Here is a 21,899-nt window from a genome sequence, read left to right as displayed (position 1 = left end):
GACCCTCTTACCGTACCTCTTGGGCTCTTTGCCCACTGGCTGCCTTATTGTCACCTTCCATTACTCCTCACCGTAACCTCTCTACCTCTTATACTTCCCCTGCTTCCCCCTCCTCTCCTGCCTTCCCCTCTCCTCCTGCTGGCTGTGCATGCTGCCATATCAGGGCTATGTCGGGGACGCCTGGAACGTCTTCGATGCTCTGGTCGTGATTGGCAGTGTAGTCGACATCATACTCAGTCAGGTAGAAAGACCTTAGTATGTACAACTCTGTCAGTCCCTCTTCCTGCTCTCCCACTGCTGCTGCCACTTTCTGTTTTTTCCTTCCTTCACTTCTTTCCTCCTTTCCCTCCCTCCTGTCTTAAATTTGTGTTATCTTTTTAGGTTGGCTCATTAAGCAAGTCTGTTGAATCTGTTGTGAGCACCATAGACCAAATACATGCTGATTGGCTGGAAAAAATTGAGTCAGCTGCCTGCATGTTAAATGCTAACACATGCATTATATGAAGCTGCTGCTCCACAGTGTTAAGATCTTGTTAAATTGTTTAGTTTTAAGTCTATGGTGGCCATTTCTGTCAGCCTGCCACTGTATCACTGGGAGTAAAAATGTTTTTTGAAATGGAAGCTTAATGACAGATGGCTAATTTGAAATATAGGATAGCCAAGTAAATAATTTCTATGAATTTAACTCTCACAGACTCAGTGGCAGGATGGATTTTATTTTCCACTTCACTCTCTTAAATCTAATCACAACTTTTTGATGGTCTCCTCTTTCTATCTTTCATAATCCTTCTTTTTGCATTTTCTTTCTTGCTCTGTTGTCTCTCTTTCTCTTTCTCTGTGCGTCTTTGTTGCTCGTGCTTGCAGAACTATTTTGCTGATGCATGGAACACGTTTGATGCCTTAATTGTTGTGGGTAGCGTGGTTGACATTGCCATCACTGAGATCAATGTAAGTAGTCATTTATCACACATACAAGCCTGTCTTACTGTGACACTCCCAGCAGGAGGGCCTTGCTTTAGCATCAGAGTTGCATTCAAGATCACAACGATCTTTTTTATGCATAAATCACTGTTCTTCCCAACTCCAGCATTTGTCATAAAACCAGTTTCATGATATGGTAAAATTGTTATGGGGTTGCTCAACTAATTTTGTTTGCATTTAACAGTTGCATTTGTTTATTGTGAGAACCATGATTCTCCTGTCCACATTAAATAATTCTGTAACTGAACAGAAATAAAGAAAAAAAAGGTGAAGGAAGACTTTCACATGTGTTATGATATTAAGTGTTATAATAATTATATATAATAATTTGTCACACTCCTCTGGTGTAAAGGAAAACTACAGGTTGTGAACATACAGTAGATGTACAATAATTTTATTTTTTTATATATTCAAATAATATTCATTTAGAATATATATATATATATAAAAACAAACTTCAACATGCTAATATGTACCAATTTTTTATTGAATCCTTAAAATCCCCACGAACCAGCCTTTTTGTTTTTTTCTTTTCTTTTTTTAATAATTAATCGATTAAAAAAAAGCAAGTTATAAAAGCTTCCAAATTTGGGAACTGTTGTTTTCACCAGCTATCATTTAAAAATCTTGGCTGTAATCATGTTGTGTCAAACGTAACTCTTTTGAATCTGCTGTGCTGCTACTGCAAGGCCACTCTGCACCCTGGTTTGCAGCAGCTGTTGTTAACACTGACTCCATGCTTGCTGCCAGCTTGTCCATGTTATGAATAAGTTTGTTTGTCCTGTCTGTCTCATGCTTTGAGTGAATGTTTTAGGTAATAACACACTGTACACCATCACTGGTCAAACTCTAAACTGGTCCAGCCACGAGGTCCAGATTCCTCCCTAGCCATTTGTTCAAGGTCCACACACTTTAATACATTCATCATCATACTTGCGTTTGGGCCATGTCGTCAAGCTAGTCTACTGTCTCTGTCAGGTAGCTGTCTGTTACTCACTCCACAGCAGGAAACATCACTTCAAAATAAACACTCTCTGCTGGAAATTCCCTGTATTTCAAAATAAAGTGTGTTTTTTACAAAGTTGACACGTTTGCGTCACTTGCAGTCCATTCAGAATGGAAAACAACAGGGTGGAATGTAGAACAAGCTGGATTTCATCAGCATAGCAGTGGTAGGAGAAGCCATGCGAGTGTATGGCAGCACTAAGCTTCCCTGTGTAGAGGGAGAATAGTAGAGGGCCCAGCATGGAGTCCTGTGGAGCTCCTGTTGTCAGGCTGCGCTGTTCAGACAAAGATACTTTCCATGTCACCTGGTGAGGCAGGTAAGATGCAAACAGAAAGAGTGTACAGCCTGGGACTCACATTTCTTCAAGGGTGGAGAGGAGGATCTGGTTTTTCACTGGGTCAGATGCAGCGGATGCGTGTAAAAGTTTGAGGACAGGGCTTACTATAGCAGTATGGAGCACCGTTACCATAAATGTGGCCTTTTCAGTTAAGTGCCTGCCTTGAAACCAGATTAATCGGGGTTGTTGTCTAAGTGGTAAAGAGACAGTCGGTAAAAAAAGCATGACTCAGTCTCTTAGCTAAGAAAGAAAAAGAAAGCTTCAAAGCTACAGTCACTCATAAAAGGAAGAGAGTTGTGTCTCTGATAGATAAGTATAAAATAATGATAATTAAAAAAAAACCCAGTTTTTTATTATTATTTATTTTGTTAAGGATATCGGTGTTTGCTAGGACAACAGTTAATTTAAATCAGGCTTAATCCTGAAAGGTCATACTATAATTAAAAAAAAAGAATATGTTGTGACATTCAGTATGAATTGCAAAATCATGAGGTGAAATGTTAAAAAAAAGGCAAAATGAACAATATCAGTATTTTTCTTTAAGAGGGTGTATCATGTATGTTTTCTCCTTATACTTAATGCCAACAGTTAACTTTATTAGTATTTTGATCAGAGCAAAATCTTCTTGACCACTGAATGCTTGCATCATGTCTGGTGTCACTGCTGAGAGTATGTGGTAAAGCTTTTGCATGACATGCTTTACGATGATGGTGTTCTTGTTTGTGGTATAAAACGTAATGCTGTGTTGTTTTACGCGAGGGTGCTTCTGATATTTTTAATGCAATTAAATGTCAAATAAGTCATAGGCAATGATGATATAGGATGTTTGCAGCAGCACTGACTTGTGACTGGTGTGATGCTGTACAGCTGGTTTGTGTATCTTTTATTAACCTTAGGCTTTTGATTTCAAGTCGGCAGCCATTCCTGTCGTCAAGGTGATAGTGGAGCCAGGGGTAAGAAAATGATTAAAGCCCCTCACCTTTTTGTGATCACCCAGCATCAATATATTTTTGTTGTCACTCTCTGTCTCTCACTTACTGATGAAAACATTGAGATGCTTTATGGTCTCACGTATTCAGTTGTGCGACGGTTTGTGATTGAAGACTCAATGTTTTGTTTTGAATCGACCTGGTTGCATTTGTTGCATTTTGGCTCCAGTTTCATGGTTCAGCTGACATTTATCTTGTTATGACCTCGTCCTGTCTGGGTGCATGGCATGATGAAGATGAACAGATAACACTGTATGGTCTTTTGTCTCATTTCGTCATTTCGTGGCTTGCCCAAGGGTGTGTAATCAAATTGCCAACATTGTATAGTTATGCACGGTTGTGTGTTTACATTTCTTGTCAAAGGTCTTATGTGATTGTTCTGTAACAAGAAGAGGATCCATCATGATGTTTGTATCAGTTGAGAAACCTCAATTACAGTTTGTCCTTTGGTTTGTTTGTCTTTGAACTGCAGATGATCTGTCTGTTGCCTGTTTTGACTCAGTTACCCAGAGTTAAATGTGCTGTATGTGTAAGTGCTCCAGGTCTGTTAGTCATGGAATAGTATTTAAGATATGTATACTCTGCATGCACATTGATTGTTGTCATTGCAACGATGCAGAGAGATCACAAATAGGAAAATTTCTTCATAACAGTTTTCATCTATTTCTATGTTGCTTGTTAGCTAATATGACTCATACACGGTGACTGAAAGAAAGCATGTATAACTGACTGCATGAATGAATGAGAGGTACCAAGCTTTATTTCTGTCTGTGTTTGGATGGTACGCCTTCTGTTTTTTCATCCTCTAATCACTTTCCACATCGTCCACCTCAGAACACAGAGGACAGCGCTCGTATCTCCATCACCTTCTTCCGCCTGTTTAGAGTGATGCGGTTGGTCAAACTTCTGAGCCGGGGGGAGGGCATCAGGACTCTGCTGTGGACTTTCATCAAGTCCTTCCAGGTGAGACTGTAACACATGTCACCAATACACAGCCCACTTGAATCTGCAATATTATGAACAAGTGAGACAAGAGATTACACTACTACACAAGTTAAGTTTAGTTCAGCCCAAATTCAAAAATACATACTGTTGTTTTATTTATTAATCAGGCTCAATATTGGCTGTAGAGATGTGCCTTCTCTCCAGTTTAATAAAACTAGATGGCACTCAGCTTGTGGTGATCAAAGCACCCAAAAAATATATTTGAAAAATTCAGCAGCAATGTCTCTTTCCAGAAATCATGACCTGGTTACTCAAAGTAATCTGCCGACCTTGTTGTGAGCAGTTTTATGTAGGACACATTTTCTTACTACAAAAACTACACTTGCCAACCGTATCACTGCACAGAAGGAAGCGCGTATCTCCTGCTAGCTCACCTAGCACTAGTGAGCTAGCTACCATTACAGCTCAGCCACGGAGGACACTATTAATGATGACAACTTGTGCTGTCACGAGCACGACCCTCTTGTCCATGTGTAGATGCACGCTTCCTTCTGTGCAGTGAAAGAAAATAGTTCCTAAATGAAGCTGCTCACAACAAGGTCTGTAGATTATCTTGAGTCACTGGGTCAGAATTTATAGACAAAGACATTGCTGTTGAGTTTTTAAAACGTATTTTTTTTTGTTGCTTTGAACACCACAAGCTAAGTGCCATTTAGTTCTGTTATACTGGAGAGAAGGCAGACATCTCTACGGCCGATATCTCCAACACTCAGCAATTTGCACCAAAACAATCCAGACTGATAAATAGCACTTACAGGTAAGAAGGAAAATGTGTTTCTGATTTTGGGAGAAAATGGTCCCCGGCGAGAGATCTAACCCTGTGAAACTGGTTGCTGGGTAGCGGGCTTATAACCAGCATAACTGCAATTCATGGGTAGCTTTAAAGAAACTATATAGCATACCAAGACAAGAGAATATACATTTTCCAATATGGGGCTAGGTGTACAAGTTTTAATCAAGTAAACCAGTGGATCTGGTTATTAAGTGTGGTTTGACAATGCACTTCATTTGAATAACAGACCGCAGATAGTGACGTAGCAATGTCTCACCCTTTCCTCTTTTTTGCCACCCAGGCTCTTCCTTACGTTGCACTCCTGATCGCCATGCTGTTCTTCATCTATGCTGTAATTGGAATGCAGGTAATACTGTTAATAACCTGTTTGACACCCTGCAGGGCATATTCAGCAACTGTTTTAATTGTGTAACAAATAATTTAATTGTTTTATTTTATTTGTCTTGTATTTTTGTTAGAATTTGAGCAGGCTGGCTGATTTCTTTTAAATGATGTTTCTGTGTCTTTTTTTTTCTTTTTCCAGGTGTTTGGGAAAATAGCCATGGTAGATGGGACACAAATCAACCGCAACAACAACTTTCAGACCTTTCCTCAAGCTGTCCTGATGCTCTTCAGGTGTTTGTGTAGCTAAAATAGTTGGTTATAAAGCTGGTATAAGTCACACAGATGCTCAAATCCCTCATTCTTCTTCTGTGGTAATGTTGTTTCTTATTCTATGTTAGGTGTGCCACAGGTGAGGCCTGGCAGGAGATCATGCTAGCCTGTCTGCCGGGGAAGCTGTGTGATTCAGAGTCGGACTACAACCCTGGAGAGGAAAGAACCTGTGGCAGCGGCTTTGCCATTATATACTTCATCAGCTTCTACATGCTCTGTGCTTTCCTGGTAATCTTCAGACATTTCACTTTGTGCAGTACCCACAATGTTTGAGCTCAGACTTGAGCATTTCCGTATAAAATGAAATACCAAAAGATACAGAACATATCGCCTGTTCTGGTTTCAGATCATCAACCTGTTTGTTGCTGTCATCATGGATAACTTTGACTATCTGACCCGTGATTGGTCCATTCTTGGGCCGCATCACCTGGATGAGTTTAAAAGGATCTGGTCTGAATATGACCCTGAGGCCAAGTGAGTGTTCAGGACTCATTTGGAAAGAACCAACAAAAGTTTTTTTTTTCATCATGTATACTTCTGCTATAGAATATTTGTGTCAGTACACATAGGATGGTGATTGTTTTGTAACAGTCCCTCTGAAGTGCACCTACCGATTATCAGTAACTTATTATCAGGACCTCTGCTGTCAGTGAAGACTGTGTTATAGTGCCTAATATTTAAATGTATCTTGTTGTCAGGGGCAGGATAAAGCACCTTGATGTGGTGACTCTGCTGAGGAGGATCCAGCCTCCACTTGGGTTTGGCAAGCTCTGCCCTCACAGAGTGGCCTGTAAGGTGGGTTTCAAAACAGAATCAGTCAATCAATCAGTTTTATTTATAAAGCTCAATATCACAAATCACAATTTGCCTCACAGGGCTTTACAGCATAACAACGCACTCACACAGATAGAGATGGAGAAATGCACATCCACTGTTGTGGTGAATGTTGAGGATGACAAAAATACATGAAAGGTTTTATACATCATTAACAAATAAATTCATAGAATTCACATTACTAATTTTCTAGTCTCTATATACAGACTCTACATTCAGTGAATGTAGAGTCTGTAGGCAAACCCCGGAGATCTTGCCTCCGGAATTTTTTAATTAAATTGAATTTTTTTTAATTTTATATACTTTATTAATCCCCGAGGGGAAATTCAATTTTACACTCTGTTGTCAATTACACACAGGTCCGAACACACACATGCACAAACTGGACCTATACATGTACTAAATGGAGAGATGTCAGAGTGGGCTGCCCATGACAGGCGCTCCGAGCAGTTGGGGGGGTTCGGTGCCTTGCTCAGGGGCACCTCGGCAGTGCCCAGGAGGTGAACTGGCACCTCTCCAGCTACCAGTCCACGCTCCACATTTTTGGTCCGGACGGGGACTTGAACAGGACCCAAGTCCCTATGGACTGAGCTACTGTCGCCCCAAAGGAAGAAGAGCAGAAGAGCCTTGGTTTCCGGTTGTAGGCTGTTTGTAGTCCGCGTGATATTGACCAATCACGTTTGAGCCGGCTGCAGTTGTTGCCAGGTTAAACGGTCCATGCAGTAAACTAACGAGGCGGAACATAATTGGCGTCACTGCAAACTCTGAATCCATCGCAATGGTTCAGTATATTTATTTATATATAAACGAAGTCGGAAACGGAAATTCGTCTCCTCCACCCAAATCAAACCGTAATGCCAAAAAATTGGGGGTTTGCCCCCAGAGGCTGTATCGCTGTCTGCTGGAAGTCAGACGCCGAATACAGCCGATGGGTTCCGAGAATGCTAATTTTCAGATGTGGACTCGAGTCACATGACTTGGACTCGAGCCTTTTGAATTGAAAGTACTTGATACCTTGCCCTAAGCACAAAAATTAAAAAGTGTTATTGGAAAAGTGAGCCTCATATCAATTTATTTCCTGAATCAACAAACGTTAATGCTATTAATTCCCAGCAAGTCGACACTTAATTCTTCAGAGCCACTTAGTTTGAACCAATCCGACAACATCCAAAGTTGCAGGAGAGAACCATAAAGAACTAACATTATTGAGCGCCAGTTGGAAAAATGATACTAAAGATAATTTCGTTTGTGTACGAAACTATGTAGTGGTCAACAATAAACAAATTGCAGTTTGCAAGTGCGGGTTGAAAATTACAGACAGAGACACAACTTCCAAGAAACTTGTTTAAAAAAAACATGTACCAATTTTAAAAAGCAATCATACATCTGCTATTTTCACATTTGATGCATCACTGTTAATCTGTACTTCTGTTGCAGCGTCTGGTGGCGATGAACATGCCCCTGAACAGCGATGGGACAGTCATGTTTAATGCCACCTTGTTTGCTCTGGTCCGCACTGCTCTCAAGATTAAGACTGAGGGTGAGTCTGCACCTTCAAGATCCATCAGAGACCTGCAGTACGATTTGTTGTATTCTTATGGACTACTCCTGTTTGGTTGAGCTTTTTTGAGCTGTGCATTTGTCCTTTTGCTCAGTAAAAAGGAGGAACTAACAGAATGCAATAGATTTAGGTTGTGTGACCATGAGGTAAGAAGATGGAGCACAAGTGAGTAACTGGGCCAGAGCGTCCTGTCGTATGCTCTGGAACTTCCAGGCGTAAAAGCTACTTGAGATGACATCCCAGAGAAGCCACTACAGCAGTCAGTGTGTTTGTAATGTGGTCAGTTAATAACTCATGATCCACAGAGTCATGGACAAAGACACGTTGGCATCTTGGCAAGTAATCCCTATACCAGTAATTACCTTCTACCATGGTCCAGTTTTTTAGCCTCGTTCAGTTGGCAAACAAAGTTGTACTTCTGAATCTTCAATGTTTATTTGTTTTTTCATTCATTTGAGAATTAAATGTATTTATATATTGACTGACTCCTTATGGGATTTTAAGGTAACACCATGTCCTTCTTTCAAATTATTTTCTCTGGGATGCCTCATCTAGTGTGTTTTTGTTCACTGTCATGTCAGGGTACTTCGACTGTTGGTGTAATACTCCCCTATTCACAACTGTGTCGAGTAGAGCGCTCCATTATTGACTGTGTCAGCTGTCTTGCACTCCCTGTGGTCAGGAAGCCCATATTCTAGTTCGACATTTTGCCACAAGAGGGAGTTATAGAGTAGTAGTAGTAGTAGTTGTCTCTTCTCAATACCAACAGCTTTAATACACATAACACAGCATCAAAACTACACTTCACAGTCATGCGACTGAATCACATCATTTACTTTTGTGCTCAGTTTTGTGTTTGCAAAACAGAGGGCATTTGATGCTTAATCCATTCATTATCATCATCATCATTATCAGGAATTTTGTGTGTTTATTTTAAATGTCAAGATATGTGTTGCGATCTTTGTGTGTGTGTGTTTGTCACTCGTTTTAAACAAAAGTGACCTTACAGTTAAACATTTCACCTTTTCTGCCATTTCCAAGGTAACCTGGAGCAGGCCAATGAGGAGCTTAGAGCTGTTATTAAGAAGATCTGGAAGAGAACCAGCATGAAGCTGCTGGACCAAGTGGTGCCTCCTGCAGGCGGTCAGTGGTCATTACACACACAGGCACAGCAGGTCAACCCATTTTGCATAAACAGTGATCTCCATTTGCTTTTAAGCATCATTCACAGTTCAAACAATAACCTCACTGCGTACCTCTCCTTCTCTCTACTGTTCTTTCAGTTAATTTGAATACATGCCGCTTCTCATTTGTATTTTCTGAGAGTTAATGATGCCAACTTTAACGTCATCAAAATGTTTTGGAAGTCCTACAGCAAATTATTCTACGCCTGTGTATTTATAGAAAGAGGATGTGATGGGACAGAGGACATTCGTTGGAATACAAATACCCCCCCCCCCCCCAAATTTGAATTTCAAAAGGAAGTCAGTTCCATTTACACACTTTCCCTTTACTGAATGATGTCCGTACCTCACACCACACTTCACACTTCATTTCAAATACATTTTGGTGTTCTTCTGGCTATCAAACACTAACCCTAGGCTTGAAAGGGGGCTTTCAGTTGTTGATTATTTTCTTTCACACTAAGACATACGCTACAGTAATCTTGAGTTAGTGTCAGTTACAATAAATTCCATAACTGACAAGTTTTCATAAACGAGAAAATGTATCAAGAATCCATAGAAACATTTTGACCAACTCCTGACCTAATCTACTTCTCTGCTGTCTATCCATATGCTCAGTGTCTGCCATCTTTTCACACAGTTTAATACACTACTCTCAAAGCTCTGAAGCCAAGATACAAATATTTAGCAACATTTTTTTTATGTTTTAGTGTTCAGAACATGCTGATCATACAGATGGAAAGCATAGCAGTGGATTATGCTGTCAGATAGTCCTTTTTCACTGCAGACATTTTGACTTGTAACAGCAGGAAAAGCACAGGTGTTACTGACAACATTAACAGTGGCTCTCGCTGCAATGCCAGTGTGACAGTGAGGTAGCGTGCACAACACCAGGACCCTGAAACTGAAGCAGCTAATTGCAGTACAGCATTATATCACCAACCAGCGGGAGCGTTTATTGGTCCGGTGTGGCACAATGCATTCTGGCAGTTGTAGGTTTGCTACCTCTTGAGCAAAAACACATGCCACAGTCCTTTTTCTCTGTTTTCACTGGTCATGTAGCGCCAATTTCAGGTATTCAAGGTATTTGCATCTTTCTCCTGCATAGATGACCTAGTTTCTTGAGACAATCCCCTTTATTTTGGTAGTACTTCTTTAATTGTAAAATTTATACCTGTGCTTATCTTACTGTCAAATTATCTTTTGTAAAAACTTATTATATTTTTGTAAAAAACACTTTGGTACTTTTTTAAGATGAAAAGCTGACTAAAAAAAAACTTTTTAAAGTCATCTTTCAGGTCTACACAGTGGTAACACACAAAAGGTAGATTTGGAGGTCAAATTACTTAAAAAACAGGTGTTGAGAGTTAATCCATCAGAAGCCTTCAGCATCCTGTTTTTCTGTTTTCTTTTTTTTCTTTCTGAAGCAACGAGGCCCACTTATAGTCCAAAAGAAACAATGAAATAGACAGGGTTACCACGCACAGTACTTCAGTTCGCAGAAACTCTCCTTATCTCTGTCAGCCAGTCACAGATCAGCTGTGGTTTCTGTCATAATGCTACGGTTTTGTTTATCATAAATCTCACCGTCTCAGGTTCTACATTCTCCCTTCCTGCAGCACCCGCTCGCTGTAGACAGAGCATATATTGGATTTTAAAAAAACACACAAAGAAGCAGATACTTGATTATGCTGATGTTTTTATATGTTGTTTGCTTGTATACTGTGTCTGATGCTGACACAGATATGTTTAAGCACATTTTTATCAAGTTTCCTTTCTGTGGATTTATTCTTCAAGTCATCTCACAGTCATCTTTATCAACAATCTCAACAGAAACCCTCTTGCCGTTAGTTTCAAGAACTCGATGAAGAATTTTTTTTTTTTTTTTTTTTTTTTTTAGGCGTAGGTGAATTTCCAGCGGTGTTTATCAAAGGTTCCATCTATTTTCCACAAGCAGTCCCATCAGCATTAGTTTGGGTGGTTATTCATACATCATAGTTGGACAATTATGCCCCAAAATCCATACAAAACTTGTATTGCTGAATCAATCTTAACTATACTGCTTAATATGTTGAAGTTGTTTTTTTTTAAGTTAAAACAAATGGGACATTTGTTCCTGTATCTTCAGCCAAATCTGATAGACTTATGTGGTTAGCTATATTTTGTTCTTATGTGTGTTTATATTGCTCAGTCATGCAAAGCTGGTCAAATAACATGATTAGTTGTCCACATCTTAGGTGAGTCATTTGTGGTAGTTACTTTGGATTATTTTTCACCTTACACAAAAAAAATCTTACTAATAGAAGGCTGAGTATAGTCACACCTAAGTCTAACATGCACATACAGCTTCCTCTAGTTGTGTTCATCTAGTTGTTCCAGTGTCCTTGTTTGCTTGTTTGGGGCAGCTGTGGTTCAGAGGTAGAGCGGGTCGTCCACCAATCAAAAGATCAGCGGTTCAATCCCGGGCTCTTCCAGGCTGCATGTCGAAGTATCCTTGAGCAAGATATTGAACCCCAAATTGCTCCCGATGGCTGTTCCATCAGTGTGTGAGTGTGTTAAAACTGAGTAGCAGGTGGCACCTTGTATGGTAGCCTCAGCCACCAGTGTATGAATGTGTGTGTGAATGGGTGAACGTGACTCGTAATGTAAAAAAGCGCTTTTAGTGGTCACAGACTAGAAAGGCGCTATACAAATGCAGGTCCATTTACAGTGCTTCAGCTCTGCTGTTTTTTAGAGCTTAATTCAACTGCATGTCTTTATGTGTTAGTTTGCTAACCTCTCTTCTTTTCTGCCGAGCCTCTCTCTTCCACAGCTTCCTCTGCTTTCAGTAGAGTGCTCAGTCAGTCGCTGGCCTTCTTCTTTTCTCTTTCTGCCGTCCTGAGCTCTCTGGGGCAATTCTGTTTTAGTCAGGTGGCATGAAACTACTGATACCTCTTTCTTTAAAACTTCATCGGGGTCTGCCCAGAAAGAGAAACTGCTATCAAGTAAAAATGTATTAAAATGATGCAGATCACTTGCTTAAGAAACAGAAATCATAAAAATCTGAACTAAAGTGTGTTATGAAAACGTGATTTATCTGGCAAAAATATGGCCCAAACATTCATGCATGTCTGATAAAACAGATGTTTTAGATATTAGATGCCCTTTGCGAATTATGCAGTTTAGTGAAACCACCTTAAGTATGCTTTTGGTCACAGTTTCTCTTTCTGAACAGAGCCTTTCACACTTTCTCTTTGGCTGTTTCGGGTTATGTAGAGGAAATGGAATGGAAATGTGTCAGCTGCTTTAAGATGAATCACCAGATCTGGGTAGAGCGGTGATTCCCTCTTAAAGCATCCATCCTTCTGACATTCGTCACCATTGCTCAGTAAAATGGGTCAAGGAAAGTCGACGATGAAACCAAAAAATCCCACATTCCCCACACACCCGGATTCAGCCTATTTTCTTGTTTAGTCTTTGTCCCCATTCTGCTTTCGCAACCTTATCTGAGGGAATCAGACCCACGCTTCCGTAGCCTCCCTGCATGGCAGATAGTGTGTGTAGTCACAGCTCTTTCTCTGGCTAAATGTAGTTTGTGTGTTCTCCCTCAAAAGGGGAGCTGTAGATCTGACCCTTTCTGCTTCTCTTCGCTGCCTTCTTGCATGTGCTTCTTGCTGCGGATCATGTTGTTTTACAGAGATATATAGAGATACAAAACACCTCTGTTTGTCTGTCTCTGAAGTGGTGGATGTTAAATGTAGTAAACTCTGTAGTCATATGATATAGCACCAGTATGTGTGGTAGTGGTAGTAACAGTTTGGACTCATAGACAATGCAGTCATAAATAACTGTAAAATAAACAAAACTGAAATCTGATTTTGGTACATTATGAGGTCAAGAAGGCTCATATGCACTCGTTTGCATGAGCAGTTGTGTGTGTTTTTTCTTTTTGTGCGCAGGAGGAGTGTTTCATAACCACATGCATGTTTTCAGAGACAAAGCAAAATTGCTGCTGCAGCCATAGATGTTATCTGTTGTCTGGTTAAAACCTGCTGCAGGCATTTGCATGTCTGTGTGTGTGTGTGTAAATGTCACTTACAGATTCTAACAGGCTTTTGAAAATGACATTCAGCTCTGTTATCAGAGTGCAGTCACCTACTTCATGTGCATTCAGTTCTGACATTTAAACAGTGCCAAGAAAAATGTTGGCTACACCTTGGTTTTTAAGTTTATATTGAAAAGGAATGTAACAGTGCTTTGCTTTGTGTCAACACAGCCAGTATCACATCCAGAAAGATAATAAAGACCACTGTTTTTTTATGTACTCATCAAAAACGACACGAGACAACATGTCTAAGTGGGGTGCGTGTGGATGAAGAGTTAACTTGTGTCAACTGCCTCACAAGGATTTGCAGGCCTGTCGGGTGCTCTGAGAGTAGGGCAGTCTTGTTTTAGGAGAGACTTCAGAGATCTGGGCCAAAGTTAACTGGAGCACACAGACTTGAGGCAACAAACTTTATTTGAGGACTAATGTTTCAATGACAGGTGTGTTCAAGGATGAATGGTGATCCAGCTGATTTAATTTTAACTTCAACTTTAATTTATCACTTTATATTGATTACAAGGACACAGTTGAAATGAGTTTCTAACAAATGGATCCCCTGTGTTGTTTTCTATCCCATTTACAGCACTTGTTATCCAGATTTGGTATTCTTGAAAAATATATATCTGCATCAGGGTGATCTAATCCAATTATGCTTTGAAACTCAGCAAAAGTAAACACAAAAGTAAAATGGATTATCTGGTCTTAGATAGCAAAACATGGTATTTTCAAATCTAGATGAAACTTTTTGAACAACTGGGCCTAAATGTTGAAAAATAAAAAATTAAAGCGCCAGTATTTAGACCAAAACTCTGAAGTCTCTCCTGATACAGCAGTGGTGTGTATACTTGCCTGTTGTGATACTCCTAAGACCGGGCAGTCATTGTAGTGCTTAAGCAGCAGGGAGTTAGGGCGCTTCATTAACATGTCTTGGTATTTTTTTCATAGGGATTGTTACAGAGGTGTTTTGTTTGATTGTTAAGATAACCTTCTGCAGCGGTGAAGCTGAATGTTTGTTTACTGTTTATGGATTTCAGCTTTGATATGTTTTTGAGCAAATTGACTTTTCTGCCTAGATGTGTGTCTGTTCTCTTCGATGGTGAGGTAGTTGTGGGTAAAATCTCTGTTGAGTGATTTTATTTTTTGAATGTCATGGAAAACAGATGCAAACAGATTTTCAGTGTTGAGGTGTTTCGGTATTTTGGTGTTGATCTGGGAGGCTTTGGTGTGTCTGGTCTGTTCACTCAGATGACGAGGTAACAGTGGGGAAGTTCTATGCCACCTTCCTGATACAGGACTACTTCAGGAAGTTCAAGAGGCGCAAAGAGCAAGGGCTCGTAGGAAGGCGCTCGTGGGAGAGACTGAACACAACCATGGCTCTACAGGTGAGTAAAGTACAATCATTTTCCACAATACTGAAGCACCGATACCAACTGCGCTTTCTCACTGTCTCTTGTTGTTTATGTTTACTACAGTCGTTCTGCTGTTCTCTGCAACTATGCAAGAAAAGTCTCTGTTGAAAACCTTTTTATATCAATCTTTTCATCAAATTTTTATTTCCATTTTTTCCCCTCAATGTCAGTTTTCCTGTTGTATCAAATATTAGTATTTTTTAAAGTATTATATTGAAGTTGGAAATTTCAGTATTGTCACAACACTACAGTGTATCATGCTGGTGTTCATAGTCCCACAGATTCACTCTATCAGTGCGTTGACCAAATCATTGACTGAATTTTACCAAATGCCCTTCATCTAAATTAGAGCCAACTCTGACCTTTTTTACACTTGGTTTTAAAGTATGCTTCAGTGTTCCGAACACAAGTGGACAGCCGAGACATATCACCATTCACACCTGTGTCTATCATGCATCTCCAGCTGACCAGTCATGTTCAGATTTCATTACTTTCTACGTCACTTATGGTGGAAGTTCAAAGGGCCCTGCGCATGTTTATTACGTTGATGCTCACCACTCACTCAGAAGTTATGTCAGGAACAGCTTGAGATATCGCTGTCCGCAGAATCCAACACATTTCCTTCCATAGGGCAAAATAATGGACAGTCACACAACACAGCAACCAACTCATTGTAAATTGGGCAAGTTGTAGAGCGTTGGCGTCCTGTCACGAAAACAACCACCACATTGTGCACCGAGTGCATATTTTCCTGTTATGTCCTTGTTGGAGATGCATCAGGAAGCATTAGCATTTACACTACAAAAGATAGGCAGTCAGTTGGGTCCAGGACCACCTTAAGTAATTGGATCACTATGAGTCTTGGTGGTCCTTTACACTTGTATTTAGGGCTGTCCACTTGTGATCCATTTGTCCAAGACAGATTTTAAAACCAAGTGTAAAAAGTGATTCACACATCAGCTCTGTCACTGAAAACCAAACATCAACTTAGAAATATTAGTTTAATAAAAAACTCACGTCTAGACTTTAATAACCACAGCACACAAAGTCAGCCCAGTATCGACTACTGAGAAAAGTAACCCTTAACACATTTGACTACTGAAAACACAAGAATTGTATCGTATTACCCATGGTGACCTGTCTGTTAGATTTATGTTCCTTTATAACAAAAATCTAAAAAAAAAAAAAAAAGTCAGCCCAGTATCACCAGTGACTATCAGAGGATACAATCTTTTCTGTGTTGTCTTTTAATCTTTGCTCAAGTCTCCCCAAAAAGCCCCTCGTTGTTATAGATCCTACCTTCTCCATGGGAAAATGAAGGTGAACAGAATTTCTTTTGTGTTGCTCACAGCCTTGAAAGATCAAAGAAACATTGAGGAGCAACATCACTCTCTGCAAATCCAGTTACTCTGGATAATCCAGAGAACACTGTCATGTTTTCATTGAAACAACTTTCTACCAAAGAAATGGCTCCTATAAGAACTTTTTTCCAGAGTAACTCAGACAAGTAAAACTAAAATCAAGAAGTGACCCTCTGAAAGTCACTCTACTTGTCTTACTTTTATGCTCCACAGAGCAGTAAACCACCAGAAGATATGAGATTTGCTCTGTTGACCTTTAAAACCATGTCAGCATTTCTGAATGTTAAGACTGCTGTGGATCTGTCTGGGCAGAGATGTGTTGTCACCTGAAATAAAGTGGAACGTTTGGCAACATTAATACTCAGTTTCTCTCAACCAGACAGAGATACAAATGTTGATTAAAAAGCCTGTTATGGCTGGAACGTTTGTTGTTATGGCTGCTATCTTTGCAGGCTGGCCTGCGCACGCTGCATGACATTGGACCAGAAATCCGTCGAGCCATATCATGTGACCTGCAAGAGGGGGGCTTGGTAGATGCTAATGGAGAGGAAGAAGAAGAAATCTACAGGGTAAACATCCTTAAAGATTCCCTTCAGACAGTTGGACTTTTTTTGCTTGTTTGCTTTTTTTGATTGTTATTGAAGCGGTACGTTTCTTAAATACAGCCAATAAAGACAGACCAGTTTCTAATTTTTTTTAAATCCCACACTTCAAAGAGAGGTTTCTGCTGACATTCTTTACTTTTGTCTTCAAAACTGAGGAGCTGTGCTCTCACATGATTCATTGTTGCATCATCTCACATTTGACACTACATTTTCTTGTGAGTGTTATTTATCATATGTTTTTGATGTGGAGATAAGAACCCCCACCCCCAGAGAGTCTTTTTATCCTTGGTCAAGATACTGAACCGCAAATTGCTCCCCATGGCTGTTCCATCATTGTGTGACAGCGTGCAAATGCGTACTGAGTAGCAGGTGCCACCCTGCATGGAAACCTCAGCCACCAGTGTGTGGATGTGTGGGTGAATGTGACTCAGTAGTGTTAAAGCACTTAGAATGGTCAGCAGACTTGAAAGGCACTATACTGACTGGCTGTGTTTATTATGCTGTTTTGTCTTAGTCCTGATTGGTTTCTGGTGTCTCTGCAGCGTAACGGTGGTCTTTTTGGGAACCATGTCAACCATGTCACCACTGATCAGCAAGGCTACTCTCACCCGACCACTGTCACCCAACGGCCGCTACAGATCCTGCCCTTCTCCTGTAGTGCCTCAACTGAACCTGTCCAAACAGGCAGGAGAGCCAGCGACGTCGACCAGGGAGGGGAGACAGAGATGAACTCTTCGCCCATCCAGTATAACCATCATTATCACACCCTTCATCCGTATAATTATCCTCACTGTATTTCCACTTGCCATCAATCGCCAATACCCTCCAATGCCAACCTCAACAACGCCAATGTGCCCTCACTTCTCTCCATGACCAACGGGAGGCAGCAGAAGTGTTTGTTAAGGCGAGACCGCCCATCCTCTACCAAAAATGGATCATCAGTGTCCACTTACAGCAAAGGAGTACATGACAAACTTTGGAAGTCACACTCCATAAGGTCAGTGAAAAAAGGATTAATTTGACTTTTGTCACAAACGCAATAGTACTCACCAAGAACCTGTTTAGAATAAGTAGAGTTCCCCTTTAATGGGAGCCAAAGCAGCCTCTGGAGAATCTTAATAGTTACAGATGTATAATCTTTGTCTGACGCTCAGATTTTTTACGTGATTGCAAACTAATATCAAGAAACAAAGTATGTTTGATAAGCATTTAGCTGTTCAAAAGGAGCCAAGCTGGTAGACTGCTCCGAAGGGCTGGGTGATAATTCAAGTAATTCAGTCATTAATGAGTCGTCACAGATCTCTGACATGAAAGTAACTATTTGAAAATAATCTTAATAATAATAATAATAATAATAACAATAACAATAATACATTTTATTTATAAAGCGCTTTCCAAAGTTCTCAAAGTCACTTTACAGAATAGGTTAAAAATACATCAAAATACAATTTACAGCAAAATACATCGAAGACAAAGAGGAATAGCAATGGGAGTGAAAAACAAATAAATAAATAAATGAATATCTTAGTGATATTGTGATATTACTTTGAGCCAGCCCGACTGCACTGTCTAGACTGGGGGTGTCAAACAAACGGTCCGCCAAAGGCTTCAATTCAGCCCACTGGATGCACACCTAATAGTGACGCACTTGGAAAGGCTGAGAGGTGCCAGGTTTCAGGAACAGGTAAACAGTGGGTAGCCTACGTCATGTAAAATGTTGCTTCAGAGGCTTTAACCTGGCCAGAATACAGTTTTCTGACATAGCACTGAGTACTTATTGTGGTGAAATTTAAAGATAGTAAAAACTGTGCAAACTTTCAGTATTAGACTTCTATGTTAAAACAATATTGGTTGAACCCTGTTACTAGGGCACTGCCAAAACTTTTTAAATGTAACATCACCTGCTTCCTCAGTAGCTTCCAGTTTAGTTTGGTGTGATGCCAACATTACTGTGGAGCGGAACTGTTTGTAAAGATGCACGTGTAATGACAGTGAGTAATAGACTGAATGCGGAAAAACTGTTGAAAGTGACCTTATTTTTCCTAAGACATCTCAGACACAGCGTTTATTATCTGTTTTGTAAATGGACGAACATTTTCAGAATGTACTTTTACCTTTTTACATTAAAAGAAAGGGAAAAATTTGAAGGTGTTTTTAATCACAGTTTACTATGCAATGGTTTTACTGGTTCAGACCACTTAAGATTAAAGTGGCCTGTTTGTGGCCCTTACACTTAAACGAGTTTGACACCCATGCCCGAGGCTATTTGCCGGAACTCTTAGCAGATAAGGGCAGACTACAAAAAAAGGGGCATGCTTGATAGAAACCCATTCTGAAACTCCCCCTGAGCATCCTGTTCACCATAAACAGAAATATATTACTTCATCTCAGCTGTCATGGCAGATTGCAAAAGAGCATCTTCATGGGCGTTATTTTCCATCCCAAAGATCGCAGTGTTGCTTCAGTGTAAATATTCCCTGGAAGTGATGAATGCATGACTAGAACAAACAGCTTTTATATGAAAACATCACCTGATACCCCTCCTCTAAGTCCTGACAGTGTATACCCATATTTCCACTCTGAGTCTTACTGTAGAGGACAAGTGCTGCCTCAACATGTTAATATAAATATTTAATTTCAATACTATAGTAGAGCCGTTCGCAAACAGACACGAGCTCATGCAAAAAAAACATTCATTTTCAGTAGGTACTTAAAAGACTTACTGACCTTAAAGTGATATAGAATAATTATACAACAGGTACAACTAATCTTATTATAGGGTTGTTTTCAGTTATATTATAAGTGTGTGTTTGGACTCTTTTTTTCTCTTTTTTTCCAGGACTCTTCATCCTGAGGGGATGCTTTTCCTAATCTTCTAACAGATTTAGGCTTTTGGGCTCTACAAATATACTTGACTTAACATAATACATGGCTTTGGGATACATATCGATGCATATTGAAATGTTAATTAATGTTAAGTAATTTCCTCTGTATGCTTTGGGACAGTAAGCTTGTGAAGTACTTAAATCATTCATGTAATATTCAGCCTGTGCAAACATCTATTTTTGAAAGCACTTTAATTCATGTCCTCTTTTGTCATTGCATGCATCCTCTCCTCCCCGCCCCTACTTGCTCTCCTGTTGCAAAAAAATCCCATCTGCCTGACCACCCACTTCCTTTCCCTGGAGCAGGACACGATACTATGAGACCTACATTAGGTATGTGCATGATAGCTTCCTTTTACAACGTGCTGTTTTTGTTGGCGGTTACAAAAACATGGTGTGAAGGCTGTTCGTCTGAAAAACGTCATAGTGAATGAGCACTGTGGGAAAATGCAACTTTGAGACCTTGTGATGTTGCAATAAAATTGTTTGACAGTATTAACGTGTGTGCTTTATTGTACTGAATCTGCATTAAAATTCTAACAAACAGAAAAAAACAGATGTTATATCTAAGCATGTATAATTGTCAAATTTGCACTGATCAAAATATGACTGATTGTATCTTGTGTTTCGATGACAGGTCAGAAAGTGGCGGTGTGCTCTACCCCACCATTCGGCGAGAGGAGCCGGGGGGCGGGGACAGTGATGACGAGCGGGGCTCTGGAGAGTACTACAGTGGGGAGGAGTTTCATGAAGACGACATCATGCTCACAAAGGACAGGTACTGTGATGGCAACAGCAGCTGGCAATTAGGTTTGGGCGGTATCTGGTTTTTCATACCTTCATACCCTCCTGAAATTTCACTGGGGTATACAGTGTATGAACCCAACCTCTGTAAACAGTGAGTTTGCTGCGTTCTACAAAATCTCTTTAATAAACAATGGAAACAGACAAAATATCAAGTTTTCAGAGAAATACAACCATACACCTTCCAAACTTAGGCTAGCTTAATTGCCTTGTTAACTCATCGTAAAATACACTTTATTCAAATTCGACAGAAACAAAATAAAACCCACCAAAACCATCTTAGTTAGTCTTGCTAGTCGTCTAGTTAGTTAGTCCACTGTTCCATCAATCAACATCTCTGGTCTGGTAGAAATAAAGCTAAATTCTCCGAGTTAGATGTTGAAATAATACGCTGGCCTCTCTCTGCTGTTTACAGTCCTGTAATGTTATCCACAGTCGCCATAACTGTCTGCTCAGCTGCCTGTTCCACCAGAAGAGACTGACCTTTAGTGGTGCGCGATGTGCATTAAGTATCAGTACAACACCTCTATATGAGGTGGAGAGGAGCATCTGTATTTTTGAAAATCATACCGTGGGGATTTCAATATACCTTTGTATACCGTAATACTGTGATGCCACCCAAGCCTAGCTGCCAGTGTGAGGACACACCAACAACTAAACAGCAGTGGCCACAAGCACCACATGTGGACTACTGCCCTGTTTGTATTTCATTATCATGAATTTGTACAAGTATTTTCTCTCTGAGTGGCACAGAATTTATGTAGCGTTTATCTAGAATGAGCACTTGTGTTCCTTGGTGCATCACCAGTGGCAACATAATAACGTGTTGATTTTGCTACCTGTTTCCAACTTTTTTCTAACAACACTGAAATCATTTGTTAGGCGACATCGCTTCAATAAAAAATCTCTTCTTTTCACAGGTTGTCCAATAAGGACCACCATGACGCAGAGGGAGACTCTGAACTCAAGGTTTCCAAGGGCGAACACCAGCATGATGGTTTCTATGACGATGACCAACAGCCGATCTACCAAGATGGCAGACGGTCACCTAGGAGATGGCTTTTACCCTCACCTCAACGTAATACGTCACAGCACAACAACTTTTATTATTGTTCGAATTTTTGTGGAGTGATGAGAAGTGATTGAGATTTCTTGACATGGTCAGAATTGATTTTTAACGTTATACGTTATTTATACTGATGAAGAGCGTCTTCATGACTGGTATCTTAATTATAAAGATGTGTTCACATATTCTGTTACCAATTTGTGTAACAGTCATTCAGGTTCAGTTCACTGTATCAAATGTAACGAAAAAGTAATTTACATGTTAATATTCTATTATACCCTTGTTATAGCGGCGTGTAATTTTTTGTGTGTTTTACCCGACTCTGTTCTTGAATACTACAC

At 40.0% G+C, this 21,899-nt stretch overlaps 1 protein-coding gene across 3 annotated transcripts in view; it reads left to right on the top strand.

Annotated features, from left to right (window-relative positions):
- Positions 1-21,899, top strand: part of cacna1db (calcium channel, voltage-dependent, L type, alpha 1D subunit, b) — a 109,440-nt gene that overhangs the window by 85,040 nt on the left and 2,501 nt on the right. Inside the window, exons 31-46 of one of the 3 annotated variants that reach the window (XM_049580158.1) lie at positions 865-948; positions 3,236-3,277; positions 4,148-4,276; positions 5,392-5,457; positions 5,635-5,726; positions 5,834-5,993; positions 6,112-6,239; positions 6,464-6,560; positions 8,037-8,139; positions 9,202-9,303; positions 14,674-14,810; positions 16,651-16,767; positions 17,346-17,800; positions 19,995-20,021; positions 20,326-20,466; positions 21,413-21,570. In XM_049580158.1, coding sequence (XP_049436115.1) covers positions 865-948; positions 3,236-3,277; positions 4,148-4,276; positions 5,392-5,457; positions 5,635-5,726; positions 5,834-5,993; positions 6,112-6,239; positions 6,464-6,560; positions 8,037-8,139; positions 9,202-9,303; positions 14,674-14,810; positions 16,651-16,767; positions 17,346-17,800; positions 19,995-20,021; positions 20,326-20,466; positions 21,413-21,570 — 2,038 coding nt within the window. Of the gene's footprint in view, positions 1-163; positions 242-864; positions 949-3,235; positions 3,278-4,147; positions 4,277-5,391; positions 5,458-5,634; positions 5,727-5,833; positions 5,994-6,111; positions 6,240-6,463; positions 6,561-8,036; positions 8,140-9,201; positions 9,304-14,673; positions 14,811-16,650; positions 16,768-17,345; positions 17,801-19,994; positions 20,022-20,325; positions 20,467-21,412; positions 21,571-21,899 lie in introns of all 3 variants that reach the window. The other 2 variants (XM_049580159.1, XM_049580161.1) reach the window with 2 other exon arrangements.

Source organism: Epinephelus fuscoguttatus, linkage group LG7 (genome assembly GCF_011397635.1).
Source record: "Epinephelus fuscoguttatus linkage group LG7, E.fuscoguttatus.final_Chr_v1".
Taxonomy (NCBI): Eukaryota; Metazoa; Chordata; class Actinopteri; order Perciformes; family Serranidae; genus Epinephelus; species Epinephelus fuscoguttatus.
Note: the sequence above shows the minus strand (reverse complement) of the source record. Positions and strands in the feature narration are given on the sequence as shown.